Consider the following 12,695-nt stretch of genomic DNA (forward strand, 5'->3'; position numbering starts at 1 on the left):
TTTACAACAATGACAAAAAGAGAAAAAGAGCAGCTGCTGAGGCTACAACCAAAAACCTCATGGGACTTGGTTCCTTGGTTTGGAGTTTTAGGGTCATGGTTTCATGGGATATCCCAGTTAATTGGCCTAATAACATGTTTAGTGCTTCTGTTCTCCCTCCTAGTTCTGCTGCGTAGTGCCTGGGGTCTTAAAAGCTCGCAGGCGACCATCCAACGCACTATAATTGGTCCCTATTCACCTGGAGCAACAGAGGAAGAAGGAGAGTCAGGAATAGGAGGAGGATATAAAATGTGTGGCTAGTGGCCTTCATGGGTAACTGCTTTCTTTGCCGTGAGACCAGAAGAACTGGATGGTGCCCAGCTACCGTTACTGAACGTTCTGAGACCAGAAGAACTGGATGGTGCCCAGCTACCGTTACTGATCATTGTGATCAAAGATTCTAAAGAAGAATCCTGAACAGAAGGGGCAGAACGCAGAACAGAATTTCAAATTCTCATGGACTGCAGACTTTTTGGAGCCACGGAGGGTGGATGAACTCCTGAAACTATTGCCCTGAGATAACCTTTAAACCTTAAACCGAAAATATCCCCTGAATTCTTCTTAAAACCAAACAGTAGTCTAGCTTAACTAGTGAAGAATGTCTGCCTCGAGCATTATGCTCTTTTAAGAACTGTCTATATGGGATCAAAGTGACACAACATAGATAGGAACCTTGCGGGAAGTGACTTGATGGGAATGGGGGAGGAACAACCTGGAAAGGGAGGGTGAGAGTGGCAGTACAGCTCGAAAAGTGTGATCTATGTCACTGAATTGTTCGTGTAGAAACAGTTGAATTGGTGTATGTTTTGGTGTGTGCATGCTCAAAAACAAAACAAAAACAAATATGTACAGTCAGCTCTACTGTAACGCAGCGTATGTGTCCCTAAAGATTACCACAGTGTGCAGAACTGTGCAATAATATGAGAAAAAGGAGGTTAGCAGTACAACACTCAAAAACTTTGTCAGTTACTAAAAACAGATAAGAACCTAATAAAAATAGTAGCACAGTTTCTCACATGTTAAATGGTTAAGAAATACACAAATACTACAATAGATATGGTACTGTACTTTGAAAGAGACCCGAGGTTTGTTTGTGGAAGTAGGCTTTAGAAGGGTTGCAGGTGGTAAGTTAGTGTGACGTTGTGCAGGGTGGACCACCTGACGGAAAGCTGCCACACCAGATGTGGACGAGTGATAAGGAGCTTGCGGTCAGCTGAGGTAGCTGGTAGATGTTTGAGCTGTGTGCATTTTCTGTGTTACCATGTGGCTTGCTTCAATTTTCTGAACTCAGTTTTCTGCTTTAACCTACTAAGTATGAAATTCACGTTATGCAAAAATTTTCCCTAACATATTAATCGTGATGGAACAAATTGTGTTTTCAAAATAGCCATTATAGTAGAACGGACTATAATTTTAGACTAAAAAGGTTGCAGAAATGGTACAAACGGTTTCTGAATACCCTGACCCGGTTTCATTAAATGTGAACATGTTGCATAACCACAGTACATTGATCAAAACCAGGAAATTAACGTTGGTGCCATGCTGTTATCTAACCTCAGATTTTACTGCAATTTTGTCATTTGTTTCATTATTTTCCTGTCCCAAGAGCCAACCCAGGATCCCATATATCATTTGTCATGTCTCCTTAGTTTCCCTAATATAAGACAGTTCCTTATTCTTTTCTTTGTCTTTCATGACTTGTCACTTCAAAGAGTACTGGCCAATTATTTCGTGGCATGTTTCCCCAGCTTGGGTTTGTCTAATGTTTCCTCGTGATTGGATTGAGGTTATACATTTTGGCAAGAATACCATAGAAGTGACGTTAGCCCTTTTCAGGGGATCAGGCAGCAGGTACATGAAGTCCATATGGAAGACATTAGTTTGGAAGATGTGTTCAGTGTTCCTAAGTTTTAGTTGTCTAATAAAATTTACTGTTGATACTTTACAGCCATTTGGTTTTGGTATGAGGTTTAATGCCTTTAATTTTTATCATTTTTTTGAAAATTTTTTTCCTTACCGGTAAGCTATGTGGAAAAAAATCACAGTATGACAGATATGCCCTTGTATCCTTTGATTATTTTTCTTTCTGAAACTTAGTATGTTTTAATCCCTCAGTTACTTCCGTCAAATTGAGTGGGTATAATACTTATGGAACAGTAGTGTTTTTCTAAATTGTGTTCATGAAATCTTTTTACACAATCACTATTGTTTTGTTTCAGTTTCCATAGTAATGGGGATCCCCACAGTGAAGAGAGAAGTTAAGTCTTACCTCACAGAAACTCTTCATTCCCTTATCGACAACCTGTATCCCGAAGAGAAGTCGGACTGTGTCATAGTAGTCTTCATAGGGGAGGTAATGATTTAATTCTCATTTTATACCGCATGCAGTCGTCAAGTTTTGAAACCATAATTGAATATTCTTTCATAAGCATTTTGTAAACGTGATGAGTCAGGGTTAGGTAACCTAACAGTTTAATGTAAGTCTAACTTGTTACGTTTCCTTTAGCTTCTCTCCTGCAGTTACAATTCAGAACTAGTGATGTTTGTTTTCTCTAGAGTAACATTATACGGGTAGGTCTTTGAGAACGTAGATCTTGAAGAATCTCTGTTTCTAGCTCCAGGATGTAAATTTGGAGATTTGCACTGATGTCCTTTAGGCATCTTGAAACCTGAGAAATGTTTAGCCCTAAGCTGGGGTTTTACCATCTTTTTATTGTCTCCACCCCTTTTCTGTACTCCCAAGATTCAACCATCATTATTATTAAAAGCCAAAAAGTCATGTGAATGAGGAATATTGTATTTCTTGTTGTGTTTTTTAGTCTTCTCAGAAGACCTAGGGAAAGAATAAATCTTGACCAAGCTTTTCTTAAATCGTGAGAGACAAGCTCCCTAGAGTAAATATTTCCTTAATATGTAGAATTTTAGGATGGGAAAGGCTTCAGAACTCATCTGGTTCTGGTCCACTATTCCCGACTTCTCAATGTTTCCCTGTTGCTTTTTAAATGAAAATAGTCTTAATGTTTTCCTTAATAGAAAAGTAAACATGCATATTTCTCAAGAGTTACAGAAATGTATAATGAAAAGTTACCCACTATTCCACCACACAGATGTAGCTATTATTAGTATTTTGAAATGTGTCTTACAGAATTTTTCCTATGGTTTGTATACATATATATAAATGGGATCATTCTATATATTTCTTAATATCATGGCTGTTTCTTCATGCTAAAAACAGTATCATTGTATCATCTTTTGTTACCACAGAGCTTTCTACCGTATGGTTTTAATGTGATTTATTAAATCGCTGATTGATAAACATTCAGCTGTTTCCACATTTTTTCTATTACCAGCAACACTGCACCGAGCATTCCTATAAATAGTTGTGCACTTACGTCATTACTGACTTCAGATGAGTTGCCAGGTGCGGAGTTGCCAGGTCAGAGGCTATACGCACTGAAACGTTGGTACGTGGCCCAAACGCCCTAGAAAAGTTGAACCAATTGACCCACGTCCCGCAGTCTGAGGGAGAGAGCTGGTTCCCTGTCTCCATGCTCTGTGAGGCAGCATTAGTCTTCAGAACTTTTCGCTCATTTTATGGGTAAAAATAATACCTTGCCTTTATATTTAATTTGGATTTCTTCCCGAGTGGGATTGCATGCTGGCTTATGTGTTTATCGAACATTTGTATTTATAATTATTTTTATAACCTTTGCACATTTTTTCACCTGTGATTTTTGGTTTGTAAGAAGTTTTCAGGTATGAGGGGAATTAATCCATCGACATGTTTTGTTTCCAGTTTGTCACTTGTATTAGTTTTGTGATGTTTTTGTCTTTCATAGAAGTTCTACATTTTAAGTAATCGAATCTGTCAATCGTATGTTGTACACGAATATAAAATTTTATTTCGGTCTGTGATCCATCTTGAAGCCCTGGTGGTGCACAGGTTAAGAGCTCAGCTGCTAACCAAGTGGTCTGCAGTTTGAATCCACCAGCTGCTCTTTAGAAACCCTGCGGGGCAGTTCTGCTCTGTTCTGCAGGGTCGCTGGGAGTCGGAATCGGCTCAGTGGCAATGGGTTATGATCCATCTTGAATTAATTGTTATTGTGACGTGAGATAGTGTCAAAGTCCGTTGTTTTTTCATATGGATGTCCAGTTATTCCAGCACCATTTGTTGGAAACACTTCCCTTTCCCCGTTGGATTGCTTTTGGTGCCTTCGTTGAAAATCCAGTGACTGTTTAAGTGCAGGCCTTTTCCTGCTCTGTTTCCCTGATCTGTGGGTTGATCCTTATGTCCTTTGCATTTCCACATACGCTTTAGAATCATTACAGTCATTTCTCATTTTCCCTATTGCTTCATGGAGATAGCTGCTTCATTTGGGCATTTTTTGTTTTTGTTTTTATCTTTTAAATTAATGGGAAATGTTTGGTTACAGTTTTTCATCTGTCTTGTTGCTGTATGTGTAGTTTTAATTTTTTTTGTTAATAAGTTTTGCTGTTCATTTCCCCCTTTTTGCTTATGCTTTTGCATAGTTGCTGTGTTGGTTTCTTGTTTTATTAATCGTCGTTGAAGGAGATGGGGTTTTTCCTAGACCACTGGTTTACAGGAGGATGAGGGGACAGAGTGGTGCTCCAGACTTGTCGGTTTTGGTTCTTTGAGTCAAAGACTCTCTTTGCTGCTGCTCCTGTAAATGTGGCTAGTCTGGTAATTCTTCATGTCCCCTCTGGTTATCAGACCCAAACTGGATCCCTTTTGAGCTTGAGAATTTCGGTTATTCATTTTAGTCTTGCTGAAAATAAGTTTGCAGTTTGTGTGTGGTCCTCATTGATAATTACATATGATTTCCAGGAGGAGAAATGGGAAATATTGTCCACACTGTGCTCCTTACTGAACTCTGAAGTGGTTTAGTCTCTCTATTTAAGCAGTTTAGTGTGCTGTCAGGCAGGGTTTAGTTACATGAGTGTTCTTGAACTTCTTTCCATCCCAGACGCCTGAGGACTACAATAGCCTGAGAAACAATGGCTCTCACTCTAGCTGTGCTCTCACAATTCCTGTTAGTTACATTTTCCAGTAAAGGCAGAACACAGATTTCATACTCAGAATCCTTTCATTCACTGAGCAAGTATTTATTGAAGTTCTAACATGAGGGAGGAGATTAAATATCCATTAGACAATAGCTCTTGCTTCTAGATTACAGACCAGCGTTATATAGGATTTTTTTTCCTATACTATTGGCTGTGTATATATTTTAATTTTTGAAAAAAAAATTTGAGTTATACATGCACATAGATAGTCTGATAGTTCTACAGTTTGTTATGCTCAGCAGTAGTCTTCTGTTCTCATTCTTCCCGTTTTCCCTCTTTCCTCACTTTTCACTTCCTCCTCTTTTCCCTTCCCCATTTGCTCCTCCTCTGAGATAAACATTTTGAACTATTTTAGGTTTTTTAGCTCTAGCTGGCTGGCCATCAAGTAAATAGAAAAACTCCCTGTAAGATCATAGTAGGAAGTATTGCAGTTTTGGAGTCTTGGTTGGTTTGCTGTTCAGTCGCTATTCCTTTCAAGGAACCAACTTTTGCTTTTATTGATTTTCTCTATCATTTTTCTGTTTACTATCATTAAGTTCTACTCTAATCTTTATAATTTCCTTTTTTCTCCTTTTCAGTTTGGTTTGTTCTTGTTTTTCTAGATTTTTAAGGTGAATGCTTAAATTATTGGTTGGCCATCGTCGTTTCTAATACAGGCATTTAAAGCTATAAATTTCCCTCTAAAGCACCACTTTAGCTACATTCATAAATTTTGATATCTTGTGTTTTTATTTTCATTTAGATCAAAGTACTTTCTAAATCCCCTTGTAATTTCTTCTTTGACCTGTGTGTGATACGTTTAGAAATGTATTGTTTAATTTCTCACTATTTGTGGATTTCCCAGATATTCTTCTGTTCTTGATTTCTGATGAATTCTAGCTCCACCAGGGTCAGTCAGCACACTTTGTGTGATTTCAGTCCTTTCAGATTTATCAGTACTTGTTTTATGGCCTAGCATATAGTTTATCCTGGAGAATGTTCCATGTGTCCCTGAAAAGAACGTGGATTCTGCTGTTGTTGGAGTGTTCTACAGATGGGTTAGGTCAAGGTAGTTGACAGTGTGGTTCGTCTTTTTTATCCTTGATACTTTCTGTCTAGTTGTTAGTTGCTTCTGTTTTTTATTTTAAATTACATATTACTGTGTTAGTACATCAGTAGTATTTTTATTGTTGTTTATAGTCTTTCAGCACCTAGGTTTTAAGACATCTGTACACTGATAATAAATCACACAAATGCCTATTGGCAAGAAATTGCGTATGTTATATTCCATAAAATTTGCTTGTAATTTAACAAAGACTTAGTGAAAAAGTGATAAGCTCTAGGGACATTGGTGAACAAAACCAAGCTTCTGCCCCATGAAAGTTTTCATTATGGAGGACAGCTAAACAGATGGATACTATTGTTAGATGGTAGTAAGTACTCTGGAGAATGACTCAGAGTACACAGGAGAGGGAGTATGGGATTGCCAGGGAGGACATCGGGCCAAAGACCTGAAGGAAGTAGGGTTGAACAGTCCAAGCAGAGGAACAGCAGGCGCTAAGGCTCTGAGGGGGCGAGGGCATTCCTTGGTACATTTTGTAAGATAGCAGGAGGCCTATGTGACAGGGGCAGAGAAGATGAGAGAGTGAGTGGTAGGAGGTAGTCAGAGAAGGAGTGGGATGGGCTAGACCACGGAGGGCACACTGGCCTATGATGAAGAGCTTGCTTTTACTCTAAGTCAGGGCTTGGCGAACTTTCCTATAAAGGACCAGATGGTAAATATTTTATGCTTTGCAAGCCATACTGCAACGTCGCTACACTCACAAGTTCTTGAATATAGTGAAGGACCGCTTGGAGCAGAGCATAGATCAGACACTTCTAATGGTGTGATCAACAGGCATTTATTACGCACAGAATCCACAGAACCGGGCTGAGTAGATAGCTCCCATCATCGGCCTCAGTTCCCCGAAGCCTGGCTTCTGCCCACAGGGTTAGATTGCATCCAGGCATGCCCCAGTTCACATCTTGGGAGGAGAACGCCTAAGTTCCTCTGTCCCAGGATTAATACTAATCAGACAGCCATGTCTGTGTGCCACATAGCATGTACAGAGAGCAGGTAGAAGAACGGACATTGATAGAGGGCAATTAAAGGTAACCGTTATGGATTGAATTGTGTCCCTCAAGAATGTATGTCAGCTAGGCTTGGCCATGATTCCCAGTATTGTGTGGTTGTCTGCCATTTTGTGAGCTGATGTAATTTTCTCATGTGTTGTAAATCCTAATCTCTGTGATGTTAATGAGGCAGAATTAGAAGTAGTTATGTTAATGAGGCACAATCTACAGGATTAGGTTGTATCTTGAGTCAATCTCTTTTGAGATAGAAAAAAGAGAAATATGCAGAGGAGAGGGACCTCATTGCCACCAAGCAGGAAGAACCAGGAGCAGTATGTCCTTTGAACCCAGGGTCCCAGTGCTGAGAAGCTCCTAGACCAGGGGAAAATTGATGACAAGGACCTTCCCCAAGAACCGACAGAGAGAAGAAGCCTTCCCCTGGAGGTGACACCCTGAATTCAAACTTCTAGTCTCCTAAGAGAATAAATTTCTGTTTGTTAAAGCCATCCACTAGTGGTATTTCTGTTACTCTAGCACTAGATGACTAAGACAATAACCAAAACCCATTGCTGTCAAGTCCATCCCAACTCATAGCGACCCGATAGCACAGGGGAGAGCTGCCCCACAGGGTTTTCAAGGCTGAGATCTTCACAGAAGCAGACTGCCACATCTTTCTCCTGCAGAGCGGCTGGTGTGTTTGAACCACTGACCTTTTGGTTAGCAGCCGAGCACTATAACCACTCCGTCCCCTGGGCTCCTTAAAACCAAACTGGTTGCCATAGAGTCAATTCCAACTCCTAGTATATTCAACATAGACAATTGAAAATAATAACTTAAAAACGTGCTTACTGTCTTAGTAAATGCACAGCGACGCACTGGTACAGCACAGAAGTGCAGAACAGCAGAACAATGCAGAGATGCAGACCGTAAGCTGTTTGAGAGTGTAATGTAATGCTTTCAAAAAAGTTTTCATTATTTTATCTAATTTTGAGTTCAGCATTAAGGAGTTAAATAAAAATATAAATGTGGATACAATTCTCTTTTCTTTCCCAGACAGATGTTGAGTACGTACGCAGTGTTGTAGCCAACCTGGAGAGAGAGTAAGTTCTTCTTAATAATGGAAATGAAAATATTTTAGTTCCTATTGTCTCTTGGCTTTTTGCTAAAAGAAAATTCCCTTCTTTAAGGTTCATTTTTCTGTGAAGTTCAGCGTTCACTGGGCCGCCTATCATTGGTCTTTTCCGTTGTCATAAAGTAGGCGCGTATATATCCAGGTGTCTAAGGGGATAAATTGGTGCAGGATCATATAGGCTGGAAAAGACTTGCATTGTCGTGTGTAGGTAACATATCGAATAAGAGTCCTGAAGGAAGTGAATATATGGAAAGTTACATGAGATTACTCGCATCAGCCTTCTCACTCTACGGAACAAAAATTGCTATGCCCGCAGGCAGGTAGTCAGGCAGCAGCTTCAGACTTCAGTGTTAAACTGTGTCCAAATCTGTTCTTTGATTCTGCAGACTGGGTACCAGCTCATGGTGAGCAAGGCACATATTGGCAACAGGCAGAAAGCTCGTAAGCTCCGGGCGTCTAAACTCCTTCTTACTCTGTGTCAGTAGTTACAGTAGTGACATCATGAAAAGTAGCCTCTGGTTTTGCCCCCACACAACCGTGTCTTATACTTAAAAAGGAAAAACAAGAGAAGGAACGATTATTTGCCAACTGTAGACATAATGTTAAAACCTGTGGAGTTTTTTATATGCATAGTTTAAGACTAAAGTGTTCATGTGTTAGATTTTCCTCAAGTGTAGAATTTCTTGACATTCTTTACTTACATAAGCACAATTTAGCGTAGACTCCTTAAATAAAGAAACAGGGCAGTAATTATTGGCCCCCCTTCCCAGTGACCACATGGGCAGGTCTGTAGGGCTTATGCAGCGATTCTGTCGATTCACTTCTTCCTCAATGTCCAGGAAAACCAAGCCCAGAGGATGGCATCGGGTTGGGGGGTGGGGGGCACTGCCACTAAGCACTAAGACCATTGTGCAAAGGTAGGTAGTTACACAAGTGCTTTGTGGAGATTTATAAAAACAGAACCAGGGAAAATGCAGATGTGACAGAAATTACATTTGAGTCTCTGAAGACTAATTAAAAAACTTAGAACTGGATTTTCAAGCTCAGCAGCCTTGACATATTGGACCAGATAATTCTTCGTCATGAGGTACCATCCTGTGCCTCGTAGAATGCGTAGCTGGATCCCTGGCCTCCACCCACCAGGTGACAGTAGCACTGCCCGCAGCTGTGACCACCGGGATGTCTCCAGACATTGCTAAATGCCCCGGCGGGGGCGGCGGGGGGGTGCAGAACCACCCCCAGTTGAGAAATACTGGTTTAGAATATAGCCTGTAACCAACACCTAAAGCTTCTTGAAAACTGAAAGACTTTTATTTTTGCCCGGGTATATGTATTTTAGTTATACACACAGTCATTCATTTGTTTTTCTTCAATCCTCTCTTTTCTGTGAGGCCTTGAGTTGTGTGTTTTAAATTCAGATACTTTCTAGGAATGTAATGCCTACAATTGGCCAAGGATAGTGGCATTTTAGAGTGTTTTTTAAAACAATTATTTCAAAAAACTTGTGCTATCAGACTAACCTGTGTCTTGTGGTGAATGCATGTTGAGCTACTTCGTTTAACACATTGAATATCTATCCTGCTACAAATGATCACTGATGTGTTTTATGTTAAACAGTAGGTTGGGCATTAAGATAAGTAAAACCCCATAGAGCTTAAATAACGTAGCTAACCTTTCTCATGATAGATTTTCTAAAGAAATCAGTTCTGGCCTGGTGGAAGTAATATCACCCCCTGAAAGCTATTATCCCGACCTGACAAACTTAAAGGAGACATTTGGAGACTCAAAAGAAAGAGTAAGGTGAGCCACGTGTTGTTTAGGATCTCTCCCTTGTGAGTGTGGTAAACTAGTTCTTGTTTACTGAAGTTTCAGAAAGTTTAAGGTTGAATTTGGTACAAGGTGCAGTAGTCTCATTAAATTCAGGACAGTTTGGGGGTATATTCTGGAGAAGTTCACTCGTGGTATTGAAAGCTTTTAACTTGCTGTGTTTTTCTGAGCTGGCCTTTGAACCACTTCTCTTGTTCAACATTAGTCAATATAGGCCACTAGGTACTCACTCGAAGGACTTTGTATTGTAAATTTTAATACAGTGTTGTTCTTTTTTAAGCATTCTATACATATCCATTCATTTCTACCTGTATGCAGGGCATAGTCCCAGGCACCAGAGCACTGGTCCCCAGAGGGTCGTTTCAGAAGCACTGGCTCGGTGACACATTAAGGTGTTACTGTAAATGGGGCCTGTGGTCAAAGAAGTTGAAAAATACTGGATGACATTTTTTTCAGCAGACGTCTTTACTGCTGGGCATGTCAGTGCCGTTAATACCCTAATGTGCATCGTTGGTCTCCAGCAGGCGAGATGTATATAGCATTGCCCAAAGTTACGTGGCATTAGGCTCCTCTTTTCCTCGGGGTGTCTTGACAGTTGGTGTTCTGGGAGAATGCACGTAGATAAAGCCTCTCCTTGAGAGAAAAATGCATTCTCTTTGACTCTGTGTGCTAAGTGTATGTATAGCACAGATACATGTGCAATATGCAGTATAAACACTTGAGGTTTATGTATCTAATCTGACTTTACTAAATTTGAGTCTGATTTCTAACTTATTTTTTCAAAATTTCTATTTCAGATGGAGAACAAAACAGAACTTAGATTATTGTTTTCTAATGATGTATGCTCAGGAAAAGGGCATATATTACATTCAGGTAAGCGTGGGTTTCCCTTTAATGTCTCTCACACTTTTAAAGAAAAAAGTATATCAAGAATATACTTTCATTAAAGCAGGAGGCTTTTGAAAGCATAAGGCCTCGAGAAGCTGTAAGATCCCAGCTGCATGTGGCAGCTGTTGAGAATGTGGGCGCTGAGGGAGGTCCCATGCTCTGGGTCAGCAAGAGGACCAGCTCTGCAGTAGTGGGCTGACAGTGTGCCGGCCACTTCCCTCCCCCTCCCCATTCCTTCGTCTTCCCTCTCACCCTTCCTCTCTCCTGTTAAAAGGAGCTAGGATTTATTTGGCCAATTTTAAAGAAAGATTTCCTTACAATTTTTTAATGGCCTTATAGTAGGATAAAGAGTTTTTTTTTTAACACCATGTACAACCACATTTATATTGAAGATAGTAAAACTGATGTTTAGTTCCAATGGTCCAATTTTTAGCAGCTTGGCTGTAATACTGTAAAAGTAGAATAATTATGTAGCAATATGGGTTTTAAGCTAGCTAGCAGACAACAGCTTAAATAATTTTATGAAGCTCTTATTTCTTTCAAATCCCATTCCTGTTAATTACTTAAGCTTAAATTCCATAATCGGAATTTTCTTTCCCTAACCGAAGAGGGTCTTTATCCCTTGTTCAAAATGCAAATATCCCCTAGATGTATAGCACAATAAGCCTATCCGTTATTATATTTTAGTATAAAAAGTTTATTAGATCATTCCCTGAAAGGTTGTTTTGTTGAGGGTGGCAAGAAGCAGCTCTGGGTCCCTGAGTCAGGAAGGGAAGGCAACTGCTGGTGGAGGGTGGAGAGATAGGGAGGAACGAAAAAAAAACAAAAAAACAAGCATGAAATCAAGTGGGAAGGCAGATGAGGGCAGACTTTGCCTCCTAGGGCCAGCTATACAAAAAAAAAAAACAAGCAACCAAACCTGTTGCCTTTGAGTCAATTCCAACTGATGGCGATCCCACGTGACTCAGAATATAGCTGCACTCCATAGGGTTTTCCGTGGTTGTAATACTATGAAAGCAGGTTGCCAGACCTTTCTTTCATGGTGCCACTGAGTGGTTCAAACCACCTATATTTAGATGTCTGTTAACTCTTTCTTGGGTCACAGGATAGGAAATATAAATGTTGAGTAGAGTCAGTATATAACATTGAATATAATAGTGTATAAAAGTTTCACATATAAAAACATAATATCCTAGATTTGGATAATACAGTTGTTTTAAATATCTAAGACAAGTCTTAGTTTAATTTCAAAATAGTAAGAAAAACATTTTCTTTTAACATTTCCCAAGTATTATTATAGCTGAACTTCACTGCTCTGTTCTTGGGTCAGTATATAAATATTTACATTATGGTCAAAATCTTTACATAGATAATTTTAAGGTGGAGTTAGATTGCTTTTAAATTTTGTTTTACATTTCTCTCAAAGAAGAGAATTACTGGAACCTAAAAGCCTTTTTTTGGAGTACAGGAAGAGTAAATATATAGGAAACTAAGAAAAGAATGAGGTTTAGGAAAGAGGGTGGTGAGGACAACTTTTGCTAAGTGAGATAAGAGTATCAGATGTTGTAACAGCAGCAGTGGCTCGTGCTTACCTGTGTCCTAACAGTAGGGGCTGTGAACTGCTAGGTATGGCATG

General features: G+C 39.6%; 1 protein-coding gene across 5 annotated transcripts in view; it reads left to right on the forward strand.

The window, feature by feature from the left end:
• Positions 1-12,695, forward strand: part of MGAT4A (alpha-1,3-mannosyl-glycoprotein 4-beta-N-acetylglucosaminyltransferase A) — an 85,343-nt gene that overhangs the window by 49,373 nt on the left and 23,275 nt on the right. For all 5 annotated transcript variants that reach the window (XM_049857279.1, XM_049857281.1, XM_049857282.1 and 2 more), the window contains exons 5-8: positions 2,259-2,392; positions 8,266-8,312; positions 10,031-10,144; positions 10,969-11,044. In XM_049857279.1, coding sequence (XP_049713236.1) covers positions 2,259-2,392; positions 8,266-8,312; positions 10,031-10,144; positions 10,969-11,044 — 371 coding nt within the window. The remainder of the gene's footprint in view (positions 1-2,258; positions 2,393-8,265; positions 8,313-10,030; positions 10,145-10,968; positions 11,045-12,695) is intronic.

Source organism: Elephas maximus, chromosome 17, assembly GCF_024166365.1.
Source record: "Elephas maximus indicus isolate mEleMax1 chromosome 17, mEleMax1 primary haplotype, whole genome shotgun sequence".
Classification (NCBI taxonomy): domain Eukaryota; kingdom Metazoa; phylum Chordata; class Mammalia; order Proboscidea; family Elephantidae; genus Elephas; species Elephas maximus.